Source organism: Rhinopithecus roxellana, chromosome 15, assembly GCF_007565055.1.
Source record: "Rhinopithecus roxellana isolate Shanxi Qingling chromosome 15, ASM756505v1, whole genome shotgun sequence".
Classification (NCBI taxonomy): domain Eukaryota; kingdom Metazoa; phylum Chordata; class Mammalia; order Primates; family Cercopithecidae; genus Rhinopithecus; species Rhinopithecus roxellana.
The window spans coordinates 48,759,820-48,773,639 of NC_044563.1; the positions used below are offsets into that span (position 1 = coordinate 48,759,820).

General features: G+C 39.7%; 1 protein-coding gene across 4 annotated transcripts in view; it reads right to left on the reverse strand.

Moving 5' to 3' along the window:
- The window catches only part of PCF11 (PCF11 cleavage and polyadenylation factor subunit), a 29,281-nt gene extending 15,935 nt beyond the window's left edge, over window positions 1–13,346 (reverse strand). For 2 of the 4 annotated variants that reach the window (XM_030918812.1, XM_010362867.2), the window contains exons 1-8: window positions 12,816–13,346; window positions 9,029–9,154; window positions 6,609–6,797; window positions 6,033–6,227; window positions 3,727–4,841; window positions 3,133–3,316; window positions 2,946–3,036; window positions 458–2,025 (exon numbers count right to left, since the gene is read on the reverse strand). In XM_030918812.1, coding sequence (XP_030774672.1) covers window positions 458–2,025; window positions 2,946–3,036; window positions 3,133–3,316; window positions 3,727–4,841; window positions 6,033–6,227; window positions 6,609–6,797; window positions 9,029–9,154; window positions 12,816–13,007 — 3,660 coding nt within the window. In that variant the 5' untranslated portion in view covers window positions 13,008–13,346. Of the gene's footprint in view, window positions 1–457; window positions 2,026–2,552; window positions 3,037–3,132; window positions 3,317–3,726; window positions 4,842–6,032; window positions 6,228–6,608; window positions 6,798–9,028; window positions 9,155–12,815 lie in introns of all 4 variants that reach the window. The other 2 variants (XM_030918811.1, XM_010362866.2) reach the window with 1 other exon arrangement.
- Between the last annotated feature and the right edge of the window lie 474 nt (window positions 13,347–13,820).

Sequence of the window (13,820 nt, forward strand, 5' to 3'; positions counted from 1 at the left end):
AAAACAGGACAAAGAAAAAGAATTGCAGACTATGAAAGCATGGACAAAATTTGATCTTCTTATTTAACTCAGGTTAATGAAATTCTTGGTCAAAGAACAGTCCAAGCAATCAGTTCCATGGCTACTTTAAAGCACATCAGGGCCCAACAGTTCTACAATGCAGACCTCTATGAAACACAATTATGTAATATTTCAAAAGCTTTAAAGCAAAAACGAAACAAAACAAAACAAAAAGCAGAGTTGGGGGTGGGGGTTTGAAAGAGCGAAAATCAATTTTGGATTTAAGCTGCAAATTTCATTCCCAAAAGACGCTCATCCCACTTCCTTAGCAGGTGGCTTTAGAGTACATTAAAAACTTCTTCCCAATCTATACAATAAACTATGTCCTGAAAACCTTTCTAGAAACATTAAAAACTGGTTATCTGCATACAACACAAATTTAGAAAAACAGACTTACCTGTTGAGATGCCTGAATATTTCCTACTGTCATTGGAGCAGGCATATTGCCAAAGTTTCCAAATTGAGAACTCTGAAGATTTTTTTCATCAAAATAGTGTCCAGAAGCTCTGTTAAGTGGATTAGAGAAACTCTGGTTTCCAGGGCCATGTGGTCCATTAAAATTTGGTCCTTGAGGTGAATCAAATATTTGTTCATGTCTTTGGAACTGTAGTCCTTGGGATGGGGCATTAAAAGCATTGCCAGGTGGATCATTATATGGACCAGTCTGATTGAAAGATACTGATTCAAGCCTTTGTGAAGGGTGATTGTCAAATCTTGTGCCTTGAAGACCAAGAGGAATATCAAACCTTGATGTCTGCTGATGTTGTGGACCATCAAATCTTTGAGGTACACCATCAAATCTGGGCTGAACCTGCTGTCCAGGTGGTCCATCAAACCTCTGAGGGCCTGGCTGACCAGGAGTCCTTTCAAATCTAGGACCTGGCTGACCATGTAATCCATCAAATCTTGGCAAGAGTGACGGCTGACCTGGCTGCCCATCAAACCTTAAAGCATGACAACCTTCAAATCTTGGACCACCTTGACCCAGAGGCCCTTCAATTCTCAGGCCACCTCCTGGTACAGAAGGACCCTCAAACCTCATTCCACCTCCTTGTTGGACTAAAGGGCCTTCAAACCTGATACCAACCCCTGGTTGGCCATGTGGACCCTCAAACCTAAGGTTCCCACCAAGTTGATTATGTTGTCCCTCAAATCTCAGACCAGCTACTGACTGACCATGAGGGCCCTCAAACCTCATTCCAACTCCTTGCTGTAGCAAAGGGCCCTCAAATCTGATTCCACCTCCTGGCTGACCATGAGGTCCATCAAACCTAATCGCAGCCCCTGATGGACCATGACCCCCCTCAAATCTAAGTCCACCTACAGGCTGACCTCGGGGATTATCAAATCTAAGTCCACCCACAGGCTGACCATGAGGTCCCTCAAACCTTAGACCACCCACGGGTTGACCACGATGTCCCTCAAACCTCAGACCACCCACAGGCTGGCCCCCTGGTCCCTCAAATCGCAAACCACCTGCAGATCCCTCAAACCTCAGACCAGGGGAACCTTCAAACCGAAAACCACCTCCTCCTGCTTGACCAATTGGGCCCTCAAACCGCAGAGGTGTCCCCACTGGTCCTGGAGGACCTTCAAATCTCAAAGGACAACCACCTCCTAGCTGACCTTGTGGCCCTTCAAATCTCAAAGGGCCTCCTCCCCCCATTTGTCCTGGTGACCCATCAAACCGAAGAGAAGCTGGTGTGGGAGGTCCATCAATTCGAGGGCTTAATTTATTAGGTCCTTCAAAAATCATCTTGGTTGGGCCATCTCTTGCTACTGATGGCCTACTAGGTCCATCAAATAATGGTCTGTCTTCAGCTAAAGCTGTAAGTCGCTGATTTGTATCCAGGCCAGAGAATCTTGATGCTGGGCTATCTACAAATGGTTTATCTGAATCTTCGTATCGAGGTCGCTTAAGTGGAAAACGATCATTGAATGGAGATCTCTGCTCTTCTCGCACACCTTTTAAAAAGGAAAAAAATTATTTTCACTAAATCTAAAGTTATCTTAAAATCTTCTCTTTTCACATAAATGTTTAGCCAAAGATATAACTATCTCACTATATTAGAGGGGCAGGAAGAGACAGACAGCATAAAGCAGCAGATAAGACTCTAGAGTCAGACACACCTGAGGAACAAAAAAATTCCCATCCTATCAACATACTACTTATTTCATTTTGAGAGCAAGTTATTTAACCTGTCTTTTATTTCCTCTCTGTAAAATGGGGAGAATATATACTTCATTGTGTTGTTGTGAGGATTAAATCAAATTACATATTTAAAAAACCTAATGAAGTACCTGACACACAACTGGCTTTAGAAATATTAGCTCCCTTCCCTTCCCTTTCCTTAAAGGGAAAAAAGTAATAAAATAAATGGGAAAAAAATGGTACTCTGAACAGTCACGAAAGTCCATCCCCACTTAGCTTGTTCATTTTCCCTTCACTGCTGTGTGATTCAATAGGCATAATCTGATTTAACTTTTTCTACCTTTAGCAGAGACTTGCTCGTCATGTCTTCTCCGGCCCTCATGGGGTGAAAGATTCTCAGCATAAGTACGACTCCCAGATATAGGAGAAAGACGTCTTGCTCTTTCACTAAATTGTTCTTTTCTGTCAAACTGTGCTCCACTATTCCTACTTGCATGTTTACTTTTGGATGGCTCACATTCTATTCCAGACAACAAGGCATCAGTCAAAGGGTAGTCAAAAATATCAGGATCTAAGAGATCAAGTCTTGGAAATGAATGCTGAACCTGTGTCCTTTTCAGTTTTGCTTTATGTTCATAGTAGGTTAATTCAGCATCAGATAAGAGAGGTTTCTTTTTTAATCCACCTTTATTTTCTTCTGTAGGACTATCCCGTACATTGCATCTATGTTTACCTTCTTGATACTGAAATAGCTGTCGAATTTGATGCACAACAACAAGGAAGTCATCCTGTGTAATTTCACCAGATGCTAAACGTTCACTCGTCTGTATAGGGGTGATAAAAGGAAATAAAATTATTTTAAATATAAAAAAAAAATAGACAAAAGAGAATAATGACATGGGATTAATCATAGTAACTACCTTTTGAAGTAATTCTCTTTTGCTTGCAAGAGTTAACTCTTTAGGAATCTGAAGATTGGCATCTACACTTAATCGATGCTGTTGCTGTTTTGGGGCTCGAGGTGATAAAATTCCTTTAGTGCTTGACCAGCTCTCCCTATGCCTCAGATGAGGAGGTTTACTATGTTCATCAACCTGCTGTAAGCTGAAACCATAAAAGCAGTATGTTACTTTGAAATGTTTTTTAAAAAAATACTCAGGACCATATTTAAAGATTCTTTTCAAAAGGATATGGTTAAAATGGGCATATGTAATCACAAAAAGTAATTAATTAAATGATTAAGAGTATGAAATATACAATCAGCAAAAACAGATATGAATTCTGATTCTTGCATGTCCTGGACTGCAGCCTTAGGTAGATTAGTTAACCTTTCTAAACTTCAGTTTCCTTATCTGTAAAATAGAAGTAATAATAGTACTTAACCCACAGAGATATAAGAATTAGATGGAAAAAAGTACTAACAGCACCCAATAAACATTTTCCAATTTTTAAATTAGCACTATCTTTTGAAACATATACACTATTACACTTGACTTAAAATGTTAACATCATACCTTTTATTTTCTTCCCAACCAGATTTCCATCTTTTGGCAGACTTGGAACTTTGCCAGTTTTCTACATTCTCCTTTGGTTCAGTGCCTGACTTTGTAGAATGCTGATTTGTAGTTTCTTGTGGCCGCTCCTCTTCAGTCTTTTTCATTCGCCTTGGATCCCGAATATCCTGTTTAGTACTTCTCTTAGCGTTTCTGTCTTCCCTAGAAGGTGGTGTAAACTCTTCCATATGTGACTGCTTAACTCCAGATTGGCGAATCTTTCCAGCTTTAGGTGTTGACGTTGGAGACATACTTCTTTGCCTTCGTTTGGGTGACCGCCTATCTCTTCTCTTTGGGGAATGTATAATTGGTGACCTAGACTTGGGTGATCGAGATCTTGATCGCTTTCTAGTACTCGATCTCCCTGGTTTTGTCCCCTGTTTTTCTGACTCTTCTGTTATTGTATCCTGTTTTTGTACAATGCCATTTATGATTTTATTTCTACTTCCAGCCAGTCTGTGTTCAGATGACTTCATGTGCTCATCTTTATCCTTTTTTTCTGCAGTTTTTCTCTTCTCTTTCACATCATCATCTTTGCCATCAGTCTTATCCTGAAGATGTTTTTTTAATCTTGGGTCTCTCTTGTTCATATCAGACAACCTCATACTTTCTGATTCTTGATTTTTCAAGTCTTTTGTGTGAGATAATTTGTTTTTCAAAGGTGATGGTGATTTCGATTTCGATTTTGATTTAGAATCTAATTGTTCAAGTTCTTTCTTGGTTATTTTTTCACCTGATTTACTTTTTTCTTGCTTGGATGAATTTAGTTTTTCAGCGGGTATAGTTTTACTTGTCTTAATATCAGACTGGTTTAATGTGTTCATTAGAAATTCTTTCCTGTGACTTTGATCTTTTCCATGAGAATGTTGGCTTATCCTGTTCAGACGAGGATCCCGGTTAGTTCCTTTCACATCCTGAATTTGTAAGGATGGTCCTGGACGGCTTTTCTCAGATTGCACAGGAACCTGATGAGGAGCTTTAACTGCCATAGGGGGAATCTGTGAAACATGTAATTTGGATGGTGCAGATCCAGGACCTAAATTGGATGTTTCCTGCTGAACACTAAGAGAAACTGCCTAAAACACAAAATAAATGTTCATGTCAACACTGTAAAACTTGAAGATTGTCAAGAAATTGCAAACAACTGAAGAATATAATGCTTTATTCAATAAATATATTTACTCAATACTGTATTTAAATTGTACACTTCTAATGAATTGAGATTACAATGAAAAGAAAAAGTCCATGATTTAAGTTGCCCATTATTTCTTACTAGTATTTTTTGAGATTTTATAATATTATCTCTAAATAGAATGAAAAAAAATTGTTTCTCTTTCTAATTATTCAGGATTCTGAGCCATACTGCTCCTAAGTAATTGCTAAACCACTACACTCCAGCTGCACAAGAATCAGAGTCATTTCAGCTAAATTCTAAGTCCTAAAATTTAGTTTCTCCCAAAGTGGTGCTATTAATGAACTTATAAAATTCTGCCTTCCTGTACCTCACTGTCGAATAAGCTCAGATGCTAAGCAAAATAACTTAGTATAAAGTCGTTCATGTGTAGAAATATATAATCTTCCTGGCCTCCTTAATTTTGTCATTCTGCTCATGAAGTATAAGCTCACAAAACATTAAAGACTATGCAAAAATATTAGCCACAACATGCCTACCATCTTGGGACTGAAATATTAAGTCCACATAATGTAATGATTAAACAAAACTAAGATGCTACTTTATAAGATAGCAATCTAACAGAAAACTATTTGGAGGAAATAGTGTAGTTTTTTGTTTTGGGGGGTTTTCTTGAGACAGGTTCTTGCTCTGTCACTCAGGCTAGAGTGCAGTGAAGCAATCATACCTCATTGCAGCCTTCAGTGATCCTCCCAACTCAGCCTCTCAAGTGGCTGGGACCACAAGCATGCACTACCACACCTGGCTAATTTTTTTTTTTTTGGTAGGGCCTCACTATGTTGCCCAGGCTGGCCTCAAACTCCTAAACTCAAGCGATCTTCCCACCTCGGACGTCCAAAGTGTTGAGATTACAGGCATGATCCACTGCACCTGGCCTATGTGGTTTTTAATCAAGTGAATTTTACAATAAAGATATAAAAGTATAATCTAATAAATATATTATGATTTGTAAAAAAAAAAAGTTAAAAGAGTACACTACTAATAAAAGTAACGTTAATAAAATTCAAACATAAACATTACTTCTGTATTGTCACACAGGTTTAAAATATTTAAAATGCCAATCTCCCTTACTTACCAGTTGTGCCTTAGCTTGCTCTAGCTCAAGCTCCAGCTTTTTCTGCTGAAGTTCTAACAACTGTTTTTGCTTTGCCAGTAACTGCTGCCTTATTAGTTGTTCTTGTGTAAGATTCTTTTGTATATCAGGAACAATTGGAGGAGTGGAGATGCTAGGGGAACTGACCACTGTACCAGGTGTTGAGGGCTCCTCGGGCTATAAGAAAAGACAATTTGTTAAGAAAAATATCTCAGCTAAAAAGGAAGCTAGGGAGTAAATAAAAATTATCAGTTTAACTCTCAATGATTATCCAAATTCCTAAATATCACACAGAATTTAACTCTTTAATAATTATCCAAATTCCTAAATATCACACAGAAAACTTATCAGGAATTTAAAAGCCAAATTAAATGTTACATAATACCTAAACAAGGTGAATACATTTCTAAATAAAAATTCCAAATATATACATATTTTTTTTTTCAGATTGAACCGATTCACTATAGTCTATTTTGGCTTTCTGGCATTAAGTTCTCTAGAAGAATTCAAAATGTGATACTTAAAAGCATGTTACATACTATTCGTATTAAAACTTACCGATTTATTTAAAAATTTAGGATTCACATGGATGCTAGACGTATTCACATTGGGGGGTAGAGGTTTAATAGGCCAAGCAGGATCTAATGAATTGACTCTGACATCCAGGGCATAAAGTTTCTTCAAAGGGAATATTTCATCCCATGTGGAACGTAACTTAAATAAACTTTTTCTAGTATTTTCATCCACCTAGAACAACAGAACAATTCTATGGCTTGTTAAGTTACTATAGAATATTTTATATATTAAATGTAAGTTATATAAATCTGCTCTACTTCACATATAGAACTGTACTACCCATTGGTAAGTATATTCAACAGTAATAATTTATTAAAGGTGCATTTCTCCTTCAAAAACAGAATAATTAAAGTCATTTTCACCTAGCCTTCATGCAAGGAACCAACCAGGCGAGCCTTTCTATATACAAAACGTTTCCACATCTTAGAGCTTAGTATAATATTCCTAACATTACTCTTACTCTGGAAAAAAAATATAAAACAACTAGAAAATATAAAACTGAAAAATATAAAACAACTAGAAAAATTGATTACCTGATGGCTTAAATGTTTTAAATTATTTACATAGTAGTACAAAGTTAAAATTAAGGCAAAACTATCTCACTAACCAATGCTCAGCAATACTATATGGTTGGGTACCTAGGAATAAGTTATTGTGGTGTGGAAAGCACTTTAACAACTGAAATTTACAAAATCTTAACCACTGATAAGCCTTAGTTTTAAATAACTTATCTGTTCACGTTTGTGATGGCCTAACAATTTTTAGAAAATCTGCCACTGCCAGGCACGGTGGCTCTTGTCTGTAATTCCAACACTTTGAGAGGCCGAGACAGGTGGATCACCTGAGGTCAGGAGTTCAAGACCAAACTGACCAACATGGTGAAACCCTGTCTTTACTAAAAATACAAAATTAGCCAGGCATGATGGCTCATGCCTGTAATCCCAGCTACTCGGGAGGCTGAGGCAGGAGAATCACTTGAACCTGGAAGGCGGAGGTTGCAGTGAGCCGAGATGGCGCCACTGCACTCCAGCGTGGGCAAAAAGAGCAAAACTCCATCTCAAAAAAGAAAAAAAGAAAAAGAAAGAAAATTCACCATCAAGAAACCTAGAACTTGTGAAAACCGAGTTACATTTTAAACATTACAACAGATAGTAAAGCCTTAACTATATTCGTACGTTTTCATATAATAATGTATTTATTATAAGGTCATTTTAATCAACTGTCATGTTAATGCCCAGTTAGATTCAGTAAAGGTATGCTACCAAACACCCAAGTGAATTTGAACATACTGAAACTGAAACCAAGAGGTTGGTTAAGCTTCTCCTTAAGACTACAGCCTCTGGTTAGCAGTATTCAGCAAATGTCTACAATATTCTATTAACAAGCATTTTAATGCTATCTGATACGGAGCTTTCCAAATTTCTTCTATACATACTATTTCTTTTCTCTAAGAACTTAAAAACATTTCTCAAATAGCAACTACCTATTTTCTAATAAACATGTAAAATCTAATAATAGTTCTTCCAAAAAAAATTCCAATTCTACAAATCTGACAACTGACACAGAGGTGTTCATCCACTAAAATATAACTACCACCAAATACTGTCATTAGGAAACAATCTTTAAACCTAAATATCTCATAAGTGCCTTTTTGCTCAATGTGAAAGATACAGCCTGACAGGCAGAGAATTACCTCAGCAAATCCCTTGTCTTCCTCAACATAATACTGCTGTAACCAAACCACCACATATGTTACAATGTTATGAAAGAAATTTACAATCTCTAGATATGAAAAATAAGCCTAATTTCTGAACACTAAGGTGGGGGGAAAAGTATTTCCAGAATAACCTACAGCAATTAACTGGTCCACCACTGACACATACCAACAACATTCACCTAAAACATACTTGAACAATGTAACAAAAGAGTAAACATTTCCAGAAAACAAAACAAAAAAACACAGAAGTTTCAGGAACCAATCACAGGTTGAGACACTGAGGGATTATGCTTTTTTCCCCCAGAGAACAGTCAACATCCTAACACCAGAAATTTAAACAATGAAATTTTAATTACTCTTGACGATTTCAGATCTTTTTGCCTGGTTTATAAGTGATGAAACAGATGTTCAAATGAACAAACTCAATTTTTTTAAAAAGCACAATTCTAAAACCAAATCCATCTATTCTTAAATGGACAATGTAAACCCCTAGAATCTGTTCTAAAACTCTAACATAAAACATTAACTTCAGCCTCTTTCTTTGAAATGGTACTAACAATAAATGTCCAAAAGTATAAAACATTTCACCACCCAAGAAAACCCAACACAAAGCAAGTATTTATTTAATCAGGAACACATTTTAAAAAAAAAAAAAAAACACAAATGTTTCTAAATGCGTATGTACCTTTTCAAACACACAAATAAATGTTGCAACTAGATTTTTAGTAAAGGCAGTGAGATACTCTCTTCCAACGTTTTTCACAATAGAATCCATAAGGTACATAACAGGAAGCTTCTCTGAGGAAGGAGCCTGAATAAAAAGAAACTGACAAGTTTAGTATAATGAATTACCACCAAATAATTACTTTTAAAAGTGAGTTTTTAAACCTACAATACAGACCTCTATTTTTGTTGATACTAAATACTTTTGAAGTAATCTTTATGAAACTTAAGTGTTCAATCAAGTTCTCAACTCTTACAATCCTTAGTTGAGCACACAAAAGCTCAGAATTACCAGGATGAACAACAGCTGTAATCCCTAATATACTCATTTAACATTCAATGAAATTTCAAGTTCATGTGGTAAAAAGACCTGTGTTTTAAGTGACAAAAATAAAGAGGAGGCGAGGGAAAATTACTTTATGTAATCCAAGTGTCAGTTTTGGGACCCATATTAATTTAACAATGGTGTGCCTACACTCAAAGCAGTTTTTAGACCTCTTGTAGAAACTAATTTCCATAGGCATATTTTGTATGTTCAAGTCTATGAAGCTTTTGTTACCTGTAAAATCACTAGGATTACTTCTCTATAATCCAAATGAACAAAAATTAAAAACACTTCACCTAGGAAGTCAATGGCAAAACACTGAAACTTGCACAACAACATGCAGGAAGTTGCAAGTTTGTTACTCAGACAAGAAAAACTGGATGGAGCAGCCGCTGAATCATGTAAATCAGGTTGAACTTGACTCTGGAAACCAGGATTTGTCCTGAAGATTTTCTTCACAGCCTGGACTCTCCGCCGATAGTTTCCTCTGACATGCACAAACCAGGGGTTATAAATTTGTGCAGAGCCAGTGTGGTGATGCTGATATACAGGTGGCCCTTTCCAAAGTAAAGAAATGTTGCCCCAGTTCAACGGCAATGCCTACCCACCACTGGCTTTTAGAAGGCACAGCAAGCTTCCAGAAAGCATCAGCAGGTTCACAGACTTGAGGAGCATTAAGACACACCATAATAGTCTTAACTCTGACTCCAAAGGAGTACCCATGATTTTTTAAATACAAAAAACTTAGGTTATCCCCATTTACCCACGCCACGTGTATAGGAATCTTAACCCTGAGTAACACTTACCCATAGCTGCCTGAAGCTAGGGTAGGCTCACAGTTCTGGAGTACACAATGCCATATTTAATAAAACCAATTGCCCATACAAGTGTGTGGAAATGCTCTTGCTTCTGATAACACCTTTACGACCAAAAGTTGGCTAAGGAAACCTTTGAATAACTTTATGAAAACTTTCTTTTAAAGTACTGTCCAATAAAAGGGTTCACCCACTGCATGTGGGTCAACTATATTAAGTACGAACATGTCAAATGGTTTACCGCTGTGTCTTTACCTTACCATGTCATGTTTTACACCACTTTAGTCATTATGGTACTTATGAAGATAAACAGGCTCTCTTTAACACCAGTCTGTTAAGTAGACTAATTTTTTATTGTACAAGTGAAGTCCTTATATGTATTATTTTTTGCTACTGCTCTCTTGGGAGGAGTCAAAGTAAGTGTGAATCCTTTAGTAACGCAGAGAAGCTAAAGAATAAGGACACAAACATTCACCTCCAAAACACAAAACCAGGCCAGTTTGCTACCAAATAACGGAAAATCCCTCCCCTCACCCTCGATCCCAACCAGGATTAAGACAGTTCCCCCAAAGTGACTTTTACATCTTTTCCTCAATCTGGCTTTACAAAAATAAGCAGGAAACGTGTGCCCCCAAAATTTCAGTCTTTTACCAGCAAATAGCCCATCTATTTTCATCACTGTGTAGCGATATACAAAACACAAGTTTTATGTGGTCACTATATTCAGCATTTAGTTTTCGGTTCTCGAAGGTCTTCTGGATCCATTAAAAACCAGCAAGGAAACTGTTCTTTTGAGTGACAACCTGAGCTGCTCAATATTAGGCGCTGTGGAATATTAAATCCCAAGATACGAGGTAATTAATTTTAAAACTCAATGTTTTTGCCTTAAAAACACGAGTGCTTTAAGGCATTTAATGTCAAGTTAAGCCTTCAACAAGGCAAAAACTAAGTTTTCATGTCCAAGATGTTTGTGGTATCAATAAAAAGCATGTTGAGTATGAGGAATGCTTCCTTTTTAAATCTCATACTTAAAAAAAAAAACAGCTGTTTTACATACACATTCACAGGAAAAAGTGAACGAAAACTTGTATTTTAGCTGTCAGACTGAGCATGATAAACTTGTTGAGGCCCTTAAAAGAAAAAAGGAAAAAAACCTTCCTTTTCGTCCTCTTTAAAGTATGAAAGGACCACCTGAAACCGTGTATCTTGTGAGGAGGTTTACCCAAAAGAGTGGATGGAACCTAAAGAAGAATGAACCCAAGTCACTTAAAGACTTTTGTTTAAAACACACAACCACGTAGATAAAAATAAGTCTTGGAAACAGATTCTACACCTTACAAAGGTAAATAAAAAAGACAAATACATATTTTATATGTTTTATTCACAAATTTTATAATACCAGTCACACATTTCAAAACCATTTATTAAAGTCAGACCACTCAGTTTTACACTAGACAGAAACCGTCTCTAAACAATATATTGGTGGTTGTTGTTAAAGTGGCCTTTAAAAAGGGGTTCACTCTGCTAAAAGGAGGCTCATCCTGATAATTGCAATCACTAACAACTAGAAAAAACTAAACCGTAAGTACAAGCTTGAAAAATAAAATGTAGCACTGGGACGCTATTAAAACTCATTGTAACTAAGTTTAACAGTAACTTTACTTAAATGACATATCGCTCCCATATGAATCCACAGAAGAGGAGGACTACAGGGAAATATAAGGTGGCAGAGGACCACTTCTGTCAAGGGGTAAAGAAAAACACTCCTTCGCTATCAGGGAAGGGAGAAAAAAAGAGAAAAGGAAGAGGAGGAGGGACTGAACTTTTCAGAGAAACTGCAAGTACTTGTTACCCTCTGGGCCAGTTCTCCACCTACAGGTTGGATAAGATCTCCTCCCCCCACCCAAACCCCACCCTCAACCCCACTTGCCCCTATTTTGGGACAAATTAGACCCTCCAATAGGAGAATAAAAGTTTTATCTAGCCGCCCCCACCCCAAAATGGGGCTGACGGGTGTGAGCAGCTGCCTGGCTGGCAGGGAATGGATTCTCCTCTCTTCCCTTTCGCATCATGTGCTTTTCAGGCGCCATGTTGGGCTCCTAACAGGCGGCTGCTCCACTCGGGGCCAAATCCCTATTCCCACCCACCAACAGCTCGCTCCCAGGTCCCCCTTCACCTCCTTCCAACCCACAGAACACAATTACCAAAAAGGGTGCTGGGGGAAAATGGGAGACCCACTCTCCCACTTCCCAGGGGATTAAAATGGCTTATGTTAACTCTTACTTCCCCAAACCACAAACTGCCTTTAAGTCTCCCCCACCCAAAAGGGCTCTATTCAAAGCGTGTGTGTGTCGGGATATACAATGCGGTGGCCTAAAAAGAGAGTTGGTAAGCGGAAGTGGGACTCCACCCTTTATCCTCCCCACTCCCTCCCCCCGAGAGGCCCATGCTCCAAGCCTGGGCCAAAGACCGAGCCTGAGTTGGAGGGGGGTGGAGGGTTGGAGAGAAGGAACACTGTCCCCCTTGGGATGGAAGCGAGACCTGGGATGAGGCTGACACTAAAATCAGGGAGTATTAGAAGAATAGGAGGCTGCGGGGTGTATAAAAACCTTGGCGGTTTGGGCCTCGATGAGAGAGACGATCTCCTTGGCGAAGGGCAGGTTCTCCTCGGCTAGAATGGTCAGCATATTGATGTGCGGCTTGCTATTGAAGGTCAGGTCTTCGAGCGATGACTGATAATCCCGACAGGCGTCCTCCCGGGCCCCCGCAGCACCGGCCTCGGCCGGCGTCTGCTCTGACATTGCGCCGCGGCCCCCCTCCGAGGTCCGCCGCAGCTGAAGCTGAAGCCGCTCTAGATACCCCGCCTCCCTTCCGACTCCTCTTCCTCTCCCCTGATCTCTCGCGGCTCCGGCTTCACCACATGCTGACCGCGGAGGGGGGATAGGGGACGACACAGGGGGAACCTCGGGTATGAAACGCCGCCGTCTCGCGGGTGATCTCCGTCCACTTCCAGCCGCCACAGAAGCTTCTTTCTCCACAGACACAAAATGGCGGCGGCAGTGGCGACTCCAGCTCCGAAAATGTCTGTGTTCCCAACCGCTGCGTCGTGCGAAATGAACTAGGGGAGGGGAAATGTGCGGTAAAAGGGCGGGGCCGCTGATAAAACCAGGCGTGATTGGCTGGCCCGGTAACGTCACGAGCCCCGCCCCCGGCCCTTCCGCTGGACGTCCTGGCACCGCCTTCTTCTCCGGCCTCTACCCGGACTTTCGCAACATCTACGGCTCGGAGGTGCGCTGGAAAAGACGGCCCTTCTCATTGGCCGATTCATAAGGGACTGTTCGGTCATTTGTTACCATAACAACCCATTCAGGGAAGCCAATAGGCCTGGGGAAGGCAGTTCCCGAGGCCCAACCCAACCACTTTAAGAAGAAGGCTCAGCCGTCCCCTCTTCGTCCCTCCCTCTAGCTTCCCAGCCACTGAGCGGGCGTGTCAATCATCTTTCCTCCCGCCTGCCCCGTAGCTGCCACCGACGGTGGGGGCTGGAGGGGGCGGAGGCTTTCTGCCGCCGCACCCACTCTCCGTTAGCGTCTCAGGTGCTCTCGAGAGCCTGGGAG